General features: G+C 31.8%; 1 protein-coding gene across 1 annotated transcript in view; it reads right to left on the minus strand.

The window, feature by feature from the left end:
- MYCBP2 (MYC binding protein 2, E3 ubiquitin protein ligase) overlaps window positions 1–23,820 on the minus strand; it is a 236,802-nt gene that overhangs the window by 45,511 nt on the left and 167,471 nt on the right. The window contains 3 exon segments of the mRNA XM_015590881.2: window positions 12,728–12,850; window positions 16,090–16,222; window positions 17,083–17,307. Coding sequence (XP_015446367.1) covers window positions 12,728–12,850; window positions 16,090–16,222; window positions 17,083–17,307 — 481 coding nt within the window.

Consider the following 23,820-nt stretch of genomic DNA (forward strand, 5'->3'; position numbering starts at 1 on the left):
GGCTCAAAGTTCTGCTAAGTCAAATTGGAACATTTCTTTTTAGATTATTACTTCTTCAACTTGATTTTCTTTAGTTTGGTCCTCATTCATTTATAAATAGAAGTTTATAAGTAAAAAAAATTCTTTTTGGTAAATATTAAGAGATAAATGTTACTTACAGTTTAACCTACTGCCACCTGGTTTTCTGTATGGACACATGCCTATCATTTTTCCAGTATGTATCTCAGAATGGACCCAAGTTGCATAAAAAATGGTTGATTACTTCTGAGTCCATCTTCAGTGAAAAATGTTAGTTCTAATCTCAGTAATCTTATTACTGAGATACCACACTTGTTTATTAAGTTTCAAAACACTAACAAAGCAAATTTATAAGTTACTGAAAATGTTAGACACATTTATGATTTACCATGCAAAAAAAAGAAATATTTAAACAATTTACCTTTTTGAAAGGATTAATAAAACCTTTAAAGTGTAATCTTTTAAAATCAGTATGCTAAAAAAAATCTAAATATTAAAAAAAATCCATTTTATTTAAAAATTTTAACTTATGGCAGTTCAAATAAATGCAATTAATGAGCTAAAATAAATTCAGGTAATGAGATAATTTTCTTAATATTTTTAAGTAAAAAATTGAAAACAATACAGACTTGTCTCAAAACAAAAGTAAAAGTTGACTAACTCATTATTGTGGCCAAGATTAAAGGTAAACTACTCATAAAGCAAAAAGTCATTCCGTGTAAGGTATTGAGTATCATATGTCAAAGAGTATTCTAGGCATTGAAAATGAAATAATGAACGGAAATAAAGTCCCTGCTCTTATGGAGCTTATCTGCAGGTGAAAGAAGAAATGAACAAATAAATATATACTTGATCAAGTGGTGATAAACTTGGAAGTCATAAGCATGCGGTGCTAGGTAACATTCCATGCCTGGATAACACCACTTAGGGAGTAAGGTCTAGAAGACAGCAAAGCCCTGGGACACTCCTAGGAATACAGAAAAGAGGAGGATGTATAGAAGAGAATGGAAATGAACAGTAGATGAGGTAGGAAATACCTAGCAGGCAAAGAAAGGTGTTTCAAGAAAGAAAGAGGTCAACTCTGTTAAACACTGCTGACAGATCAAGTAAAATGAGATCTTAGAATTGACAACTGAACTTTGCAAAACAAGTCAAAGACTGACTAGAGCAATTTCTGTTGATATGGACAACTGCAGGGACACCTTGCAGTGGGTTCAAGAGAGGATGACAGGAATGGATGGACAGATGTGACATACATGCCATTCGATCATCATCATCTAGGTTAAAAGTTAAATTTTTAATATTTTGGGGCATCACTCTTTCTGAAGTCTATAAAACTCAAAAGGAATCAGGTGGTGCAAAAGAAATTCTTAAGCTCTTTAAATCTCATATAATACATAGTCTGCAACTCTCATTAAAAATATCAGTTAGGAGAGTGACAGCTTTTAATTCAATGGAAATTCAAAATGCCAATGTAAGAAGTCTTATGGCTTGGTTCCTAAAATCTATGAAGAATGAGTTTAGCAGGAAGATACAAAGCAGGAAATCAGAATACTATCTTAATTAGAAGCATCTATAAACATGTGTTAAACTACAAGGATACTTGTAGGGTAAGATGTTAGAGGTTTGAGGGCAAACTCCTGGAAAAGGTTTTGAAGCCAATATGTTACAAAGTCTAGAGAGACTGGGTTCCTAGGTATGATTCAGTATAAATAAAAAATTTTTGAAAGTCTAAAAAGGTTATTGCTAAATTCCTAAAGACATTAATCTGTGACTACAGACAATACTTGTGCTATGCATTTAACTTTTATAAAATTTGTTCATGATTAAAGATACTTTGATATAGTTAACTTTTTTAAAGATTTATATTTTCAATTTAAAAAGGGAAACAACGCTTATGAGATACGCTGATAGCTATACAGTATCACAGCATAATAGATATATCCATAATTCTAGTAAATGTACCAGGAGAAAAACGGAATTATGTGAATGCTAAAGGAACTAAAGACAAGGAATAAGACCTGAAAATTATTTACAGAATGTCAGTATACTAAGTGAATTATAAAAGGATAAAAACTAGAATAAAATTTCTTTTTCATTTTTTAATTTCTAACTTAAGGATAAAATAATAAGCTTTTCCTTAAAATCTGCTTTTTTGTTTTATTGGTATTAGGTAAGCATTCCATCTTTCAAAATAAAGCCAGAAAATTGGACATCATTCTAGACTGGGTTCCACAGTGATTAGCACGTCCCGTGCATTTTACTGCCTAACTATTTCTAAACTTGTTCTCTTTTTCTATATTCCCACTGTAATTTACCTTAGATTAAGCTCTACTCAGCTTTTCTCTGGACTTCCTGCCTCTTACATTCTCCCTTTCTCTAGGACCTTTTTAATAATATTTTCAGTTGTCTTTCACAAATGTAAAACTGATGTCACCCTTTTGTTTAAAATTCTGTAGAACTATATATTTCCTTCATCTGCTGCCTTCATTTTATTCACTATCCTTACAGGATAAAGACTAAACTACTAAGTATGGTTTATAATACTCTTCATGATCTGGCCCCAGTGTCCCTAGTGTAAAGATACTGCCATTAGGGGACTAACACTCTAAGCTACAAATACATGAAGTTTCTTAACTGAATCACTGTTCTCTAACATGATCAAATGAGCTGATTAATATGAAGTCATTAAAATGAGGCCTGTCATATGATAAAAGTATTAGCTATTACTATTTCCTATCTTTTCTTCTTTCCTCAAATTATCAACACACTCTCCACATACATGCTAACTCTGGGCTGCTGATGGCTCCCTTTTTTACTGAGAAAAACAAACAAACAAACAAAAGGAGAACATTTTCAAAATCCTAACACTTTACTTCTTTCTCTCCTGTTACAATGGATAAACTATTTGTGCTTCTACTTAGCCAACCTTTCCACTTTGCACTAGATCTCATCCCCTCTTCTATGTGAGAACATTGCTCCAGTAATTCTTTCTCCAGCATCATCAATTTTTCTCTATTGGATCATTCTCTTTAGAAAACAACCTTGATGTTACCTTTTTCCCCAATAAAAAACAAATATAACAAAAACCTCTCCAGATCTTAAATCTTCTCTTTGGGTTTCACTTTCTTTCCCTTTATAGTAAATCCTGACAGATTTATCTATACACATTGTTTCCAATTCGCTTTCCCTTTTTTCTCTAGAACCACTCTAATCAAGCTTTAGCATCTCACTCTATTAAAGTTGCTCTTATCAACCAATGACCTCCACACTGCTAAATCTGATGGTCCATTCTCAATTCTAACTTTATTTGACCCACTAGCAACATTTGATACAGCTTATAATTGTCTTCTTTACTTGGCTTCCAGAAATACCAGTCACTTGGTTTTCCTCCTATCTCTATGTCCATTTCTCAGTCTCTCTTGCTGATTTCTCCTACTCCCTCCCATCTCTAAACACTGGAGTGCCCCCCCAGGGCTCAGTCTTTAGTTCTCCTCTTTTCTATCTAGACCTACTTTCCTACTGCTTTAATCCACCTTATGGCTTTAAATAGCACCTATTTATAACAATCTTAAATTATTCTGCTATAAGCCAATGGACTCCCAATTTATATCCTGAATTCCAGGGTCATACATCCTTCTCAATGTGATATCTCCACTGAATTAAACAGAATCTCAAACTTAACATATCTGGGATAGGTTGTTTGCAAACATGGCTACAATTATTCCTATCCCTGTATTCATGCACCTTTACAGAAATTTTATTTAAGAAGTGAAGTCTATTTCTCCATAGGCTCACCTTGTGTCTCACTTTGACCAACAGGCTGTGGCAGATGTAATGCTGAGTTAATTTTGGCCTAAGCCTCAAAAGATTGAGCATCTCTTGCTTAGATCCCAGTAACGTCCACACAAACAAACCCAGGTTAGCATGCTGAATGATGAGACTCTTGGCTCAATCACACCTTTCATGCCAACCAATGCCCAGCCAACCTCCTGAGGCAAAAATGCTTAGCTGACCTTCAGATGCAGGAAAGAAATTAGACAAGACCAAAAGAATTACGTAGCTATTCTGCCAAACCACAGAATTGTGAGCTAAATAGTGTTCATTTTAAGTAATAAGTTCTGATGTGGTTTGTTATGCAACAGTAGCCCACCAATATAATGTCCAAAATTTAGCCTTTGTTATTGCTCACCAAATCTAGTTCTCCAAGAGTCCCCACAGTAAATGGAAATTACAGTCTTCCAAATACCTAGGCAAAAAAACTTAGATTCACCCTTTACTATTCCGACTTTCTCATCGCCTATTCAACCTGTAAGCAAATCCTGTGGATTCTCTTTCAAATTGTATCCAGTATTCCACAATTTACTACTACCTCTTTGGCTACTACTCTGGTAAAGCCACCATCATTTCACACCTGGATTACTGCAAAAGCCTCCCAAAGTGGACTATTTGCACGACCAGTGCTTAGAATGCTGCGACACATGGGTGGTGCCCAATAAACATTTGTTGATTCAGTGGATCTCTATAACTAGCTCCTGTTATTCTCACAGTAGGAAAACTATTATAATGTCCTTCCCCTCCCCCATTATCACCTGATAAATTCCTAACTCCTTCAGCACTCTGATTAGGGGCCACCTCTTTTTTAAATACCTTCTCCTAGCTGAGCCAGGAGTTTTTTTCTCCTATAGCTCTCCTGTATCCTGTGAATATTGCTCCTGCAGCACTTAAACCAATGTCATTGCTTTTTTTCCAATGCCATCATTTTTTTTTTTAAACATGCTGCCTTGTACAATATTCCAAAACCCCCTCAAGATTAGTGATGATATTTTCTTTACCTACTGGTCCCTATAACCTAGAATAGATACTTAATAAAAGCAGGTGAATAGATGATGGAAGAATGAATAACCCATCTGAAGAAAGACAGTAATGAAAGGTGGAATAAACATAGTAGCCAATAAGGAAATGGGGGCAGAGGAAGAGATAAAAAGTCAAATCTAGTCAGGAGAAAGCAAACAGATGTACTAGGAGATATTCTCTTAAACAGCAGCACTCTCTTTGGTTTGAATTCCTAGAGTGAAATGAATGATTGATGGAGAAATTGCTGGTGATGAGGTAGAGGAAGATGGGCCAAAATTTCATACCACAGGGAAGGGACAAAGCTGAGTGAAGATAAATTCTGGCCAATCACTAAAACGATAAAGATTTATAGGGATGCTAGAGATGTTAGAGCCAAAACTAAACAAATATATTGGCTGTTATGACAGATGCTATAGATTCAAGTGTGAAAAATTTAATTGAACTTGAATATATGAATAAGAGCCGACCCTGATTTCATAATATCTTTGTTGAAAATTGGCACATTTATCTTTATAAAAATTATAGAAAGGAAAAGGATCTTGGAAATTTGCTTAATGTCACAAAACTAGTTGGAAGGAGAACAGAGACTACAAAATACAGGTCTCCTAAATCAAGTGTTAGTCCAGGCCACGCCTTCACAGCAGGCAAGGATACAAATGAACAGATTCTGTGGTGCGACTATAATCCCAGACAGATATCTCTGTCTTAGAAACAAACCTGGCTATTATAATAACATCCATACTAACATCTGAATAAATTGCTACAATATGAATAATTAATCTCAAAACAAATAATGAAATTATGCTGTAAAAATGCACTGGGAAGTAGCTAAGAAACCTCATTTGTTCTTTTCGAAATTCCTTCCTGTAACTCGTTCCACAGAGAACAGACTGCTCTCTCTGAGACTGATTTCTTCCAGTCTTCCCTGGAGCATGAGAGATAAGTGTTTGTATCAAAAGTCAACAATGAGATCAACAGATAACATTTATTGGGCACTCCATTTTATGGATGAGGTAAAAAGGATCAGATGTGTCAAGTAACAACTAAAGCTAGTAAGTGGCTGGAGGAGCAATCAAAACAAAATCTTTATATCACTACATCTCTATAAGCTAAGGAAACTCATATATATACGTATATATATGTACATGTACATATATATACGTATATATGTGTACATATATATACATATATGTGTGTGTATACATATATATACATATGTATATACATATATATATATGTATACACACACACATACACACACACCCTCAAATGTAAATAAATATGCATGCAGATACTCAGGTGGACTCTTTTGTCACATTTAGCAAATTTTTTATTTCATTTAAGAATGTGAGATTACAGGTAAAATAGAAAAATTCTTGTTGCAAGGTAACCTAGAGTTCTCATATCTGGGCTTGAAAGTATGATATATTTTGACATATTATATGTTACATGTTTAAAATCTCTGGGAGGAGAATAAATTATCTTAATGCATTATTAAACATTTTTCTACCCCCACAAATTATACTATTTAGCTTCTTGGATAGTAGGTAAAAAATGCTTGTTAAACATAGTCATTTGAAATACAGATCTTTTGGTTAGATCTTGCTCAGAATTTGATCAACATATCATCATATCATCACATTATATGTTATATTATAGCTGTTTTTTTTTAAATTACTATTGAAATATTCTTTTTTTTTTTTTCTTTGAGGATGTACTCTGAGAAAATACTAGAATAGCTATAAGATAACAAGAAACATCTTAAATCTTAGGTATGTATGGTCAATAAATATTCCTAGAATGTCTATGATTTGTAAGACACTGTTGGGATTATAGAAAAAAAAAATGATGTTTTTAAAAGAAATGAGGAAAGATAATAAATAATGCAATATTCTTAAAAGAAAGCAGGGGTAGATGTTTTCTACCTCAGCCTACCAGAATCTTATTGCCAAACTGCTTATCAAGTCTAAAAACTACATAAATACTTTTGAAGTAAAAAAAAAATTATAAAGAAAAAAATCTATATACACAGTTCTCTCTCATGTCTGTGCACACATACACACATGGTAAGACAAGGAAATTTTGTAACTATTATTTCTGTAATTATTCTATTTCACTAAATAACCGGTGAAATAATTAGTGTGTATATATAGGTATGTGTGCATTTACAATAAAATAATTTTGCTAATTAAGAAATTACCAAATTAATTTAATGTTCCAGATTATTTCAAATTACAGAGATCAGTGAAAAAACTATGCTTCAGGGGGAAATAAACCCCTAAAGAGTTACTGATTATAATAATGTTAGAAACGCTAGATAAAGCTGACAAGAGGGACAGTTTACCTGTGTCCCTGCTCTTCTACTTAGCTGGGAACTTGAGTTGTGTGTGGCATTCAGGAAAACTCTTCCTTTCAAACCAAGCTACTTTCTTAAAATTAAACTATAAAGGGAAAAATTACCAGTCCAAATAAAGTTAATACTCTAGATGCTAGAACTAAATGTAAGCAGAAATTTAAATATATATACATATTAAAGAACAGATTTTACATTATCAGTAGGCAAAGTTGAATATTTAAAAACATGGCCTTTGTACTCAGAACTGGCCTTATGTCTGGATCTACAATCTTACAATGTATATTTCTAGGGCAAATTACTGATCTTCTTTAAGCTGTTTCCTTATCTGTAAATTGGAGACATTATTTCAAATGAGGATGTACTAGAGTGCTTAAGGTACAGTGTTTAGTACCTAGTGGTGACAAGCAGTATAAGCAAAAATGAACAAATATGGTCTTTTATACATGTTTTATTTTAATATCACAAAAGTATAAAACAAAAATGAATCTCATTTTACTAATTAGTAAAGGAAATTCAGTATGCATAATCCACCTTCTAAGCAAGATGAAATGCCGGTGGGATGGATGGCAGTGAAGTTTAGGAAAAGAAAATTTACTCAGGTAGACTGCCACATTCAACTTTCCTAATAGGATATGATTAATATAATTCTAATTTACTTCCAAAATATTAAAACTATTTTTAGATTCTACAGGTTTTTTAGTTATGCTAAAGATTAAGACTTCTGGTTTCTGGAATTTGGAAGTCAAACTTCAGTTATACTCTGCTGAGAATAACAGGTCTGTAAAAAGATCCAGGTAATTCCCATTGTTACAGTACAGGCAAGTAATGATTCAGAAAATTGGTAACTGATATATTTCTAAGCCATGATTTCAAATTTGCTCTGAGATGGTGGTAAAGGAAGCGGTGGTACTGATAACACTTAGACACAATATGCATAAAACTATACTGACACAATGTCAGTTGGAAACTTATTAATCTTTCAAAGAGACAAATCTGATTTATCATGGTCTTTATATATTGCTTTGAAATATTTCATTAAATAATTTGGTAAAATAAAAACAGTAGTTACACTTGTTTTTGAGAAGGCTGGTAGTGAACCTTTAGGTCAAACAAAAGGGTCCTTATTCCTTAGTTCTCTTGTCTGCTGCCACTGTGACATTAACAGAGTAACTGACAAAAAACAGGGTAATTTCTGTTTAAAAAGTTATATATATAATATGAATTTTCTGCCTGATTATGACTTTTTTCCTTTTTGTTTTTTCCTTGTGCTTATCAGTAAGACCTCCTGCAACCAGGGTACATCTAAATGTAAAAAATCTGTTGCTCCATAAAATTTGTAAACTCAGACTTCACTTCTCTTTCATTCTTCCACAATTCTTATCAAGGAAGGAAGAAACTATTTCACACACATGACACTATTATGTTTCCTTGAAATTCTTTTAAGTGACAATGAATTTCCTTGAAATTCTTTTAAGTGACAATAATTCTTTTAATCATCATCTCTATATGAATAGAGATGATGATTAGCTAGAAGTGGATGCTACTTTTATTTCCAAACTAATTGATTTCATTAACTGAACTTGCCTAATGTATATTACAAATCTAGAAAAGTTCATACTCTTGTGTACTCTTTACCTAAGGTAGATAATTATATCACAATGAATAACATCATTTGCTAACTATATTCGACCCTGGCTCCTAATAAAAACTAAATGAGCTGGAAATCTCTTAAGTAATCCTAATAAAAGTCATCAAAATAATTTTGTAGAAAAATAACTTAGACCTCAGTGTGAATGTACTTTATTAAAGGAAAGAGGTCATATATTTGAATCCAAATAATGGGAATGTAAGCAGATACTTCCATAAAACATGTCATTCAATGAGCACATTTTTATATTGGACGGTCAACATGTGAACTGAAGGCCAAGAAGAACGTACAGCTGTCATATTGCAAGGAGCTTTGAGAATTTTAAGTGGGAGCCTCAGGCTATTAAGAAAAAAGAACACTCAGTTAAGTGTAATTTCTTTGGGTCTATTTTCCATATTGTGAATTACTATCATGGGTAAAGGGCTAGAGCAATCCAAGGAAGCAGAACTGGAATCAAACGATCAGTTTAATGTATTAAGTATTAGAATAACAACAAAAATATAAAAAGAGAAGAAACAACAATTTGAGAAAATTTGGAAAACTAAGTTGGTATATATTTTATGGTGACAAAATTCACTTAAGAAAAACAAATCTGCCCAGAACATCTCTCCTCCACCTACTGGTGTAGTGAAATAGATTTATTCTCTGGGGCATCTCTGAGCAACAAAAATCCAGTGTAAAACAATGAAAGTTACCCCTATAACGAATGCTTACCATAATTGTGCATATTACAAATGAAAATTTTAAATCAAATGTTTTTCTTAACATGTTTTATAGTATAATTTGCTAATACAGGAATTAGAATAGAAAGCATAAGTCATATTTTAATATCTACACTTAAAAAAACGTGTGATTAAAAACAAATGTCTTAGCTGCAGAATGTCTTGCTCAGAATAGCTTAAATGTTTCAAAAATGTGGGAAGGGATAACATCTTCATTAAATAAAACCAGTCTGGTGAGTTGATAAATAATTAGTAACTGATAAACAACTCAACAAAGCTTCAGAAATGGCTTGATGAGGCAGGTAAGACTGACAGACTTACTCTGAAGCTGAGGCTGCTGGAAGGAAAGGGGCTGTCCGAACACAAATGGGCTGTGGACTAGGGAAGTGGGAGGTTTTGCAGCTTGATCAAAGATGGAAGGAGCTGGGAGATTGGGCCGTGACTGAATTGAATTCAATATGGCACTCAGTTGGTCACCTGCAGTGGGCAAAACAGTCAAAACTACAACTTGTTATTAATTAACATCCAAAATGGCAAAGTAAATGGTGCTTTATGACATTCAGATAAAGTTAAACACTAAATAAAACTATGCCAACTCAGAAATGTGTGGAAGTTGGTGATCATTATCCTCAAATTAGGGACTAAACGTTGCATCTTGTTTTAATAATGGAAGCACCCAACAAATCTTATATAACAGCCCAAATCCGTTTGAATTTATTTACAACATCTAGCAGCAGCATGGGAGAACAGAGTCTGTGAAGAATCTATGATATGTTGATTCAATATCATGCAAGTATAAATGAATATCTAAGTAAACAATGTCTTCTACATAGTACCTGACAATGACTAATATCACCCTGCCTCATATACAGTATGCTTCATGCAGAAAAATAAGCAAATAATGTGAGTGGTCTTTTTTATGTAGAAGGCAAAGTATATGTATTAACTTAACAATATATTTACATTAGTTATAAATTAATATTTTCTTTAACATTGTTACCACCAAAGCAATTATACATTTTTAAAAGCATAAATTCTTTTGCTTGAATGTATAGTATAAAAATCCGTAAGACACAGAAGATAAAAAGGAATATGAGCTACCAATTTGAATAGTATCTCAAATATAAATTCAGACTTTTTTTTTCTTAAAATTAAATACAAAGGACATTCACAGAAAAATATTTTTTAAAATATGAAATATAATGGGATGGATGATAGCTCCTCATTTATGAGGATATATATATATTAGATAGTTTAAATGATGCTGAGGAGGGAAAAAAAGCATATCCAGACATATGTACAAACTGAAAGAACAGCATATTTCCAGCCATATTCCCTAAATATAATAAAGCTTCATAAATGAAAATTTCAAATGAGGCACCAACAAGGAATAGATTTCTATAGATTTATATCAAAAGAAATATGTACACAAACTACACATCTTTACTTCTAAAAAATTAATGCTGTAGGTTACAGAAAGGATTTTAGCAATTATAAAGAATTTTATAAAATGGTTTTAAAGAAAAAGAATTTTTGCAAAAAATAATTTCTTGATCTTGGATAGTATGAAGAATTAAGAAAAAAGGGAACTATTGTTAAAGGTAAGATAAATAAAGGTTAAATACATTTAATCAGATTAAAGTCTCAATATTTTTTTGCTCCATGTAAATATTTTAAAAGCCTATTAATAAGTACATGCTATTTTTGAGCAACGGTAGCAAAACCACATTTAAAAAAGTAATACACTGTTATTTCTATTTAATAACATGGTTCCAGCAATGTTTGTACCTCTTGAAAGCTGATTTTTATGATGTTTTAATAAATTATATTTTAAAGACTGATTCAAAGCAAGAGCCACCAGAATATACACATTTTAGAAACTGAAAACATACAATTTGAATTAAACATGGCTTTAAAACAGATTACTATAGAAGTATACTAGTGTAAGTAAACACTGAGATTTTAAGGACTAACAATGGTAGAGAAAGGAACAGGAAAAAATGCCACCAAGAATTTATCCTACTTAAGTATGACATTCTAACTTAAGTTAGCTGAAATCTGAGCTACCAGAAATGAGCACGCACATAGTATCCAAACCTGTAGGACAGATCAACACAATAAAGTAGAAAGAGCCCAAAAGAAATCTTGTGGCTAGGCTTCCTTAATAAAAATATTTTGTGGAAATAAAGATATCAAACAGAAAGTGGTTTTATTTTAAATTGAATATTTCCTCTATATTAACGTAATTTTGTATTTTGTAGACTATTTCACCTGCTTTGCAAGTCAGGTATGACACTGCATTTATTTCTTGAAATCAAATCCTGTGATTTAACATTTTAAAGTAAAATTAGTTCCATGTAGACTATTTTCTTCCTCCTACTCATCATCCAACTGTGTGCTACCTGCTTACAATATGATTGATTCCGAAGGATCAGGTTCATAGGAGAGAACATGGAATGTGTCCGAATTTTTACACACAAATACAATTTTGGGTTAAATTCAGGTATAAATTATTTCAAAACAACAAATATTTGGACTGTCCATGATGCTGATGTCTTCTATTAATGCAGCCAAAAAAGTTGTATACATTTTATACCAACATGGCCTAGGGTTTTTGGTTTTCTTTTACAACTTTCTAGCTTCATTATACATATGGAAATCACAGATTTCATGTCATGTAATTCTAAATTGACTAAGATAACTTGGTTATACATTAAAAGCCACACAAATTTAATAAAGCTCATATGTACTATTACTTAAAAATATTACTTAAACATTTTGATCTTAAAGGAATCATTTTGGTTAAGTTCTTTTTTGCTCATTAACATTACTCCTAATAAGGAGATAATACAAAAAGTTCATTTACTAGACATAATGACACTGAATATAATGTGAATTCAAAATCTGTCTTTAAAATAGGAATAAATAAGCAAGAATTCCCATAAACTTAAGCTTAAACTGGTAAAAGCGATAATATAAAAGGAACACCTTCATAAACATTTTGATTGTTTCATAGGAATAAACTTTAATAAAGTTTTGTGGGTAAACAGTAAAAAATATGGGTAAAAGAGCAGGTAATAAAAATATTAAAGTTAGGTAAGTAAAAGACTACTTTTAAACACCTACCTTTATTATTTCCGAGTCCATAATCAAATCCTTGGGCACTGCAACTTGCCCCTTTGTTAAAAGTTTGTACTGAGAAAGGGCTTGGAGGAGGAGTTTGAGAATTTTGATCCAGAAGAACTTGTTCTAGAATAAAAGGCACAGCTATGAAATTAGTTTCTTATATGCTTTCCCTATTCATAGAATAAAGAAAAAATTAGAAAGATTTTCACGATGGTCAGATTTTAAACTAATCTCACATTTAGATTTGCTAAGTTTACCAATTAGGTCAATGACACTGACAAAATATATGACAAATCTTTGTTTTCAATTATCAGATACACAGTGAAATTTAGAAATGAAATAGTCTTATGGAGTCAATTTACTTTCATTGTGGCAGGTTATGTCATTGAATGTATACTAATTATTTCTGGACCAGGAATTTATATTTGTAATAAATTTATACAAAACAAAAATGGCTACTGTATAAGCCAGATATCAAAATATTTTATGCATTAGTATTCAAATAGAAAAAAAGTTTTCTAAATGTCTAAAGTGCATGATACCAAAATAAATTTTCACTTACAAAATACTTTAAGTCCTGAATGTGAAAATTATGGCTAATTAAAAAGTATAAAGGTGATAAACCATGTTCTGTGGTCAAGACTATTAACATATGCTGAAGTCAGCAAATTTATCAGAATTCTTATTTTAAGAAGGAAATGGCAGTATTTTATCTAGTTTACAAATGGCAAGAAAACAACATATAAATTGGTACTCTGTTAATCCCTGATCAAGTGTCTATCAAGTGTCTCTAAGAATCTATCTGATATAATACTAAAAACACTAATAGCATAATTAAATAGTCATATTAATGCCAGTTGAAAAAGGCAAAATTCACTAAATGAAAGGTAAAGAGAAAAAAGTGCCTAGGACATTAAAATAACATTATGAAAATGAAGAGTTTAAATATTTTTAAAAGTCAGTATCCCTTTAAACAGAAAATGGAACTAGAAGAACATGGTGGAGTATTTTCTCCCACCGGAAAACCAGAATTCTGCTGTGCCAGTAATATAGTCTAACCCTTTACGAACATTCCTAGACGTTTCCCATTAAACCAATCATAGCACTTCCCTTAGGCAATGCTCTTCAGTATAAGATATTTCAGCAGTGGACTATTTCTTCTGGAAAATACTCATGAACAGTCATCTGAACAGAAAAGACAGCATTGCTGTCATCCTCTAGATTCAGAACAGTCCGGCACCAAGTGCAAAGTCTGTTTTGACTACAGCAGTAACTTTGCTTACTTGCTTTATCTATGAACATCAAAGACCAATAAAAAATTTTTACAAAGAGGAAAGCTTTCACTTTACTTATACTACTTTATTAATTAGGAGACTATTTGGATACTACATCAACTAATTTTAGTGGTTTTAAGGCACTAACTTATCATCTCTTTCCTTACTACCCTAAGTTTTATATTAAAAAAAAAATCAAGACTCACATTATGACCATATACATCTCTTTCACATACACATGTGTATATATATGTTAAAAGAGCAAAGGATTATGTGATTACACTATTTGTTCATTTGTCTTTCATACAGAACTTATAAAGTATCCTCATTTTGAAAATGAGAAAACTGAGGCACAGAGATATTAGGTAAACTGGCCGAGGTCACATAACTGAAAAGTTGTAGAGCTGGCATTTGTACCCTGGCAATCCAGCTCAAGCCCACTCTTACGTGTTATACATTGCCAGTTAAAATGGCTATTAAGCTAAAGGGCCCTTTGATAGTCACTCAAACCATTCTCATATTATTTAACAATGTAATATATAAAGCTGATCTTACTTTAAGTAGTTTCACTTATATGTAAATATTCCATATAATGAAAACATTTAAGAATTCATGAATATGTAGTAAGTATATTTTAACACATAGTAAGTATATTGTAAATGGGAAGGTTATTTTGAAAAATGTCTGATTTATATCAAATGAAGTCTTTTTCTTTTTCAAGACATAATGAATAGTTCTACCATCTCAGAACATTATTTTATGACAACATCATCTTTGACTAAGAAAGTGAATCTATAAAGATAAGGGAGAGAGCAGGTTCTCAAATTGTTTTCAATGGATTATTGACGCAGTATGGTATGGTGGAATGGGCACTTATTTTGCAATACAAATGAAGTTTCTGGCTCATCTTATATCTGCCATGTATCCAATTGTCTATAACCAAAGGCAAGTCATTTTAAATTCTATGTCTTACCTGTAAAATGAAGATTATATAACCTATCTCAAAGACTTACTGTGGGGAAAAGGGGAGAATGTTTAATGTATAATGTTAATATATCTACATGTACTCTGTTATTTCATGCAGGTTTCAAAACTTTCTTGAATATATTTATACTTATGGTTATATTACCTATTGGATAATGAATATTATAAGTTTATTCTTTTTTGGATAAAGAAGCATGTCCAGTTACTTATCTGACATTATCCTATAATTTGGGGATTTGGTAGAAAAGTCTATGCTTGATTTACCTATTCATTTGATGTCCTAATATTTTTGTGACTCAGCTTATAGTTACAAAATTTAGTGAGCAACCAGTATCTGCCAAAACAGTTTCAGAATTAGGAATACAAAGATAAAAACCTGGTGCCTGTCCACAACGGACTCACAGTCTGGGAACTAAAAAACAAAAATTAACTTGAATGTAATATCATCGCATTGTTCTAGTGGTGAATACAGTTCTTTAGGGCACACAGGGAATTCTTAACTCTGTCAGGGTCAGTCGAATGAAGTTCCACTCGGGTGATGATGGGTCTGAACTCTGAAGGACGACTTTGCTACCAGGAGAATGGAGACAGAGGGACAAAATGGAAAATCTTTTATTAAATGAGTTCTCTGCTGAAAAAGGTAAAATGAAATTTAAAGCTGAAATTCTAACAACAAAATAGAAAACCCCCAAAAGATGCTATGCATTTATTCAATGCTTCTTTCCTGAGACAAAATTCAATCACATAAAATTGCCTGGGAGAAGTACTATGATTGGTGGTTAGAAAATGGAACTTCCATTTAGTGGTAGAAAGGGTAAAAAATTCAGTCCTGGACTGGCACATAGGAATAATGATAGGAATTTAAATTAATGAAATAAAAAGCATGTTTTACAAACAGGAACTCATATGTTTCACATTTTAACTCTTTTTTGATGTGCATTCGTGTATTTCACAAATTTTAACAAGTGCAAGATTTTGTAATACTTAGTTTTGCTTTTGCTTAAAAAATACACAAAGTGCTTATAATAAAAGAAATACAATACACTTTAAACTTCTGCATTAGAAAAGCTAATTGGAATAAATCACAAATTTAAGCCAACTTGCCATCTTCATGTCGGAGGTACTGGTTTCCGCCTCTGTCTCTAGCTAAGGACCATGCCTCTCCTTCATCACTCTCACAGAACTCTACCATGCTGTTCTTATCCAGCTGCACCCATGTACCTTCAGAATTGGTTACCTAGTACATAACAAAAAGCATGATTGATTGGATTGATTCTTTCAGGGCACTCAGGCTGAAAACCAGTTTTAAGAGTATGAAGTGTAATCATTCCAATAAATATTTACCATGAAATTAGTTTCTGAAATTAAGACCACAGCCTGAGGTAAGACAGAAATCAATATAAAGTTCTGTAAAATACTGCTTATTTATGACTTCAGTTAAAATAATTTTTAAGGCACATGGATAATTCCTAATAATTTTAAACATTACCCAAAGACATATGGCTCTTTTTTTTTTTTTTTTTTTTGCACCTATAATGTCATAACACAGCTTACTCTATTATTTAGCTTGGTAGTGCCTACAATGCAACTTGAAAATGACCCTGACACTGAGAAATAGCATGACACACTACATCTTCAAGCTCATCAGCTGAGGCAAATGCCACAGTTGACAAAAGAGTAATTTTATTTGCTCAGGACTTCAGTGAGGCACATGAACAGGAAAAAAGAAATGAAACCCTCTGTATATGTCACATCTCCATATCGACCCACAGCAAACATTCTGAAGTGCTGTTAATCCATGACAGTGTAGTACATTTCTAGTAATAAGAAGATATATACAAATACCAAACATTTATATATACAATATACATCATTTTGTTAATATATATATATTGTTTTCACAAGGATAATTATGAGAATAAATAAGAAAAGAAGCACAGAAAATTACATTAGTATTTTCAATATGAATAAAGGCAAAGAACATTAACATTTAAAAACCTGAGATGGAAATGGCAACCTTTGGAAGAAAGAGATGCTTTGGTTGTATTATATTAAAAATGAAAGTCTTAGAAGTCATGAAGCTACAAGAATCCATACCTCTCCCACTGCTTTGACTTTGTTTCCCAGAACTAACATTCCAATTGGGATACCTCTAAGGTTAGGGCAGCTTCTGATGTTGTGGCCGGAAGGTCCCGTCTTTACTACCTTGTACATGCCTGGCCCTCCTCGCATGAACGGCATGTCTTGTTCTTGCATTGTTGCTTCCTGTGGGCAGCAGGAGTTTATTTCTTTGAAAAAGTCATCAGTATTAGTTTTAGGTTCCTGAAAATTTGAATAGGAAAACAAAATAAACAAAATACAATCTCTGATCACTTTCAACATCTTCCTATTAATAGCTTTTACACAAATTCAACAATACTGTCAATTAAGAAAGAAAATACATATCCAAAGATAACTGAAGTATGAGTCAATATAACCGTTAAAGAATTGTTCAGTTTTTCAATGCTGAATAATCATTAAAATAAAGTTGAAGAGAAGAAAATATAATAGGACAGCAATTGAATCTTGGGCTTTTGCCCACCACATTTTGAAAAATACAGTAGTACTTGATTTTACTTTTACTTTTTAATGAAATTTTTAACAGCAGGAGAAACAAAAATAATTTACTATGTGAACCACAACTGAATAATTTTGAATCATTATTAATGTACTACTACTGTATGTTGATATGTGTTAAAAAGCCTAAATCTTCATTTCCTTCGACTTTTGTCTGTAATAATTATTTATAAATATAGAAAATAGGTGCGAAGACTCTAGAGACATCGATAAACAGATAAAAATGAAGAAATGTGCATAAAATACAGCTACATCTTAGTATGTACTAGTTATGAATGAAATATGAATGTTTGTAAGATTTTAATAGCTCATGCTTTCTTAATATAGCACAAATAAAATGTCATTATTAAACAGTGATATATTAATGCTATTGGCAGAAAAAGGTGATTATACTCTTAGCAGAGATGAGAGGGTAACATTAAAGATGGATTTTTACATATACAATGTATTTTGATATAAAAGAGAGTTCTAAAATGAAAGAAAAGAAAATACCCTAAATTTTCTGTTGAATCTTAATGCTGTGATAAAATTGTTTATGTGAATTGGATGCAGAAAAATAATAACCTTCCCATATTTGCTCTTCTTCCCAACTAAATGTAAATAAAGTTCCACACTGGGAGTTCTTCTATTGTCATTATTACTCCTTTAAACAGACTGACACTGCATTTTTAAATACATTAATATGCACTCTACAAATTGCTTTATAGTCAAATAGAATAAAAGATAAGTATAATGGGACATTTTTTCAAATATTAGGTTTAAATTAGTATTTAGTAATGTTAGAATAAAAATGAGAAAACACGTTATACAAGATAAAATATTACTGCATAGCTCTATCCCTATAAACAGTCTCATATAAGAGGAATGTAAACGTATCTATTACACAGTAGGAAATTAAAAATAATATCCTGAAGTTAAAAACATGTGTTTTCAAGAATTCTGTTTACCTGTGACTCTAATTCAATGTGGTTGGTCAGGGAAAATTTTAGAGCCACTATTAACTTTCGCATAATATTTTGTAAATTTCATAGTGGTGATCAATAATCGTCAATTTTTACTTATACAAATGTGCACTATGAACAATATTTATTTTCATTTACTGTAATTATCATACTGTGTTTATCTGAAATTCTTTAGCTATAATTGGCAATTTAATATAGATGAGAATTGTAAATACCTGAAAAACTTACACTTGATTTACAATCTAATATAACCTTAAAAAATCTATTTAATATACCCACAGATGTATACTTGTAAAAAATTTATATACGTGACTATAGGAATACAAAGAGGACTCAAAATAAAGATGGAGGGCAGGGTCTAAACTTTAAATTGTGCTACTACACTCACAAGGTTTTCGGTAAATATTTTAAAATGTCCAGTTGTGAATGATCAATTTTAGTAATTACATTATGCTATTTTATAGTTGGGAGATGCAAGTTAGTCCTTATTACAATTGATTTTTTAATAAAATTACACGGTTTGATGTCAAAAATCACAAGCAAATATTAATAGATTTAGCAAAAAAATGTCATTGGTCTTTAATGATATGTCTAGAGCATTTAATTAAGTATAACAATATTTCCAATTTTTGATCATTCAGGGTAACATTGAGAGGTAAGTTTTGGCAAAAACTAATAATAACTGCAGGTTATTCAGTGAAAGGCAGTACATGAGAAGTTTTATCAAAATATTTAATATTTTATTGAATAGTTAAACTATTAAAATTAATAAATCTAAAACAAAGCCTATTATTTTATACTAAACAGTACAGAAAAAACTGATAGACATAAAATCAGAACTGAGTCTTTCATTCTCAAGCAATCCTAAAATACATGTTTTATTCAATACAGAAATGTAAGACCTGGCACCAGCACATGGAAGTGATGAATTGCAATGTTATTTTTTTCTCCCTGCAAGAAGGGCCATAAGGTCGGGACTCTCCCACCTAAATAAGCTAGTTCAGAAAAAGTTAGACTTGGGTGTAAATGCTGGAGAAGCTAGCCATAAAATTAAACATATCAAATTGGAAGTCACGTAAAAGTTTAACTTAAACTAATAATACATTCATTGTTAGAAGTAGTTAACTGGAAAAGGATTACAGGGGAAACACAACTGCAGCACTTTTTATAGATTTTTGATTAAAAAAATTATTAATCTTAAGCAAAGGTTTCAAAGGATATAATGGAAATTTGTTATACATGCTGAAATACCTGAATAATGTATGATTGTTCCTTACAGTTAACTCACCTGGGGGAAAAAAGCTTTGGAAGTCCATGAAAATACGTCCAAATCCCTGACTCCTTGGCTAGCATTAAAGATATTCTGAGCAACAAAGTTTAAGAAAGAAAAATATCAACATAGAAAGGGAACAGGATATCAGCTGCAGAAGATGCGTTCACAGTAATGACACTGCTCTGTGCTCTAGCACCAGCACCGAGACTGAAGCCACCTGAGTAAACCACACGTCAAGGAAATTCTGATAAATAAGTTTTTGTCAAAAGCTCTCCATGGATATAGTGTGTCATGCCATTTACTACAATTAAGAGCCAGACATTGATTTAAAGCTTAAGACAATCAATGCAAGAAGGAAACCTTAAAACTCCTTTAACTGACAACGTATCTGTTCCAATACAACCCAGATTTGTTTCATGACAGAAAACGGTCTGTGGTTTTATAAAGAAAATATGAATAATATAGATTGTATAGATAGTGTGACTATATTATGAATAATAATGGCATGTAGTATATGTGACTAGTTAATACTTTTTAAAATTAAAAAAGAAAAATTCAAAAAGTAAAAAAAGAAAATCTGAGTAAATTTTCAATTTTCCTCTCTTCTATAAATGGGAAAAAATCATTTGGAAATGTTACTGAAAGCTGTTAGCAAATTTGTTTAGAAAGCATACAGAAAAACATACAATCTGAATCTTTTATCAAAAGATAGGCTTAGTTTTCTCCATTTCAAAGTTCAGGAAATGCACAGAGCATTTAGTCACTATGGTAAAGTCTAAAAATATTTTGTTAAAGAACAACCAATTCGCAGCAGCATGGTCCCAGAAAAATCAACACTTTCACAAAATGTCATAATAAAAATTTAAATGAAACACATTTTACACAAATATATCATGCTATTGAATATATTTATCTGATCTAAAATTAAAATCTTTCCAGTGAGTAATAATCGCACAATTTTACTGCTTATGTACATACTGTGATAAATGGTTATTTTGTACAAAAAAGTGGATATTCAAATGTTAATAAAAGCTGTCATCATTCAAGATTTCAACACAAAAAGAAACAATACAACCAATTATAAGCCATTTTAGATGACCTTATATTCTTTAGTTCTGTATTTTCCTCATATATATGTGTACAGACAGATGTAGACACACTCCCATATACATACATGTATGCTAATTCATAAATATAAGACACATAAAAGCCAGGAAAAACGAGTTTCCAATTAATATGCCCACAAATAAATGTAAAACAAAGCAATATCCAAAACAGAACCTCCCTCCACATTTAAAAATGAATAGAGGATAGGGTCTTTTCCCTGTAGTTAAAGTGGAAACTTGTTGCAAAGCATTTTGAAGGGTTCTGGGGAAAAAGGATGTCCTTACTGGTTCATCCATGTATACAAGAATTTGTGCAATAATTTCTCACTATTATTTTATAGATTAATATAGATTTACATATATTTGTGTATATATGTATATGTGTAATACATTTATATATGTGTGTGTGCATATGTATATAACATATGTAATACACATATATATCTACAAAAATCTAAATCATTTTATCCTCAAAGACTATTTTATAGGCAAAAAAGTTCTGTCAAGAAAATTAGGAAATTAAAACATACTAAAAACATAACTAAATTAATGAACAGCAAATTGCAACTCTAAGCTGATAATCTTTCAAGGCAAGGAAGAAATCAAATAAGTGAATAATATTCATGGTGAAAATACATGACCAAACATGCCAAAAGCTCATGCAAAAAAAAATGGTAATTCTTTCATTGTGCTAGATAAGCACAGAGTTCAGAATTGCCATCTTTAAAATGAAAAAGCTAAAATATCCAGAAAAATTAAACATAGTATATACACAATCACAATGTTATTGTAATTGCCTAAATCTCATTCTGTTTAAGAAACTTAAATGCCAAGCTAACGTGTGAAAAGAAGCTTTTGATAACCATCTAGGATAGCACATTTACTAATAGTGAATTAATAAGTAAATATTTAGTATTTATTAAGATTAAAAATCAGATTATGTATACACATACACATAAATCTATTAATAAAACCAAACCAAGAAATCTGGGATATGTTAAAGCTGTGACTACCAGGCATCATTGAGTATCTCAAAAGAATGAAATTGGACATAGAATGCAGGAAACATTTGCTAATTTTAACAATTACCCTAATTACCAAATGATATTTTCTCTTTATCTCTCCATTAAATCTTCGGGGCCCTAAAATTTGGAAAAGTCAGCCTACTTTCTACATGTGAACAGTGAGCAGTCAGCCAAAGTAGATAAGAAGTGGTTTGTATAAATGCACTGAAATGTTCGGAGATCCAAGTTGCTTTCGCAGGAATTCAGACAATATGGGCATTAAAAAGGTACCTTAGCACACTTCCAATGAGGCACCATCTACTTTCCTTGATATAAACTTTCTCCACCATTCAGCCTCCTTCACGATGTTGGCAGAACTGATTTTTGACAAAGTATCCACAGAATTGTGCCTCTCTTATCCTAGAAGTAAACTTGTTTTTCCAAAAAATGTAGGCTCTATTCTAGGCCATCAAATGTCTCTCGTGTCACCTGTATAACTAATCCTCTCTTTATTTACTTATATTTTCCCTGATGTATGAAACATTCTACTAGATTACATTTTGTAGTTTCCAAATCTTTGGAATTTTAATTTAAAATCAACATTCCCCAGGTATGCCTTCTCAGACTGACCCATGTCACCTTCAACATATATCATGGTATTCATCCTCATTCAACCCCTAAAGTTATAAATATTCATATTTATTTAACTTGGGCATTCTAGCCAAAGTAATATGATTTTTATAGGTATATTCACTTTATCTTTTTATAATTTTATTAACCCTCATCTCTCCACTAGATTAAAGTAGACAAACCTAAAAGCATGGGCTTTAATCACATCAACTGGGGTTTTGAACCAGCTCCACTACTTCTACTTGCGATCTTGGGAGATAAGCTATCTTTTGTCATTGGAAGAATGAGAATGATAAAATACTTAACATCACAGAGTCACCCTGAAAATTAAGTGAGAGAATTAAGGTAAGGAGCATAAATGTGTTAGAAATTATGTTAAGCAGCATGATCAAACGAAATGCCAGGAAGAAAATTTAGTATTCGACAATGTTGAAAGCCTATCACGAACAAAATGTAATTAACACTTTGGAAGAAACAAATATGAGTAAGAAGGGATCCTTAATGAGTCCTTACCCTTAAGGAGTTTAACAACAGAAATAAGAAGTATATAATTACAAGTGGGCTGAAGGCAAAATAAAAACCCACCTAAACAAAGGGTAGTTGGAGAAAGAAGTAAGCCTTCTCTGCTTTCACACCGTGCTACCTGAGAAGGCAGAGGGAAACCTAATTTCCCCAGCACTTTTTTGCTATCCCCAATTCTTTGCTTCACTTATGTCAACTATTTATCAGTTCCCAAACACAGCATGCTGCCATAATTTTGGACATTTGATGCTGTCTAGACATTCCTTCACTTTTTCCTGGTTAACTTTTCTTCAAGACATCCTCAAATGTCACCCACTAAGTGAAGCCATTCTATAACTTATCACAATGCAACTTAATTATTTGAACATAGTATGTCTATCACATTATATAGTGAGTACCTCAAGAGCGAGAACTGTACTCCATTTATTTATTGTGTATCCCTCCCCTCTGCTCTCCACCCAACGTCTACTTCTCAGCTTAGTATCTGGTACATAATAAGAACTCAATAAATATTTGTTACATGAACAGTTAATAAATAATAGCTACAGAATTACTGGGAAGTACAGAGAAGAGAAATGTCAAGAGAAATTTTTAATCCTGGTCAACAAGGAAAATATTTTAAAAGGGAAAAAAAAATGGAAGAAAAGGCATTCTAGATGAATGAAACAACGCAAAGACCGTAAGATGTAAAACTGAACATAGTGTTCTAAGAAGGGAAAGAA

The sequence above is a fragment of the Pteropus alecto genome, unplaced genomic scaffold, assembly GCF_000325575.1.
Source record: "Pteropus alecto unplaced genomic scaffold, ASM32557v1 scaffold72, whole genome shotgun sequence".
Lineage (NCBI taxonomy): Eukaryota > Metazoa > Chordata > Mammalia > Chiroptera > Pteropodidae > Pteropus > Pteropus alecto.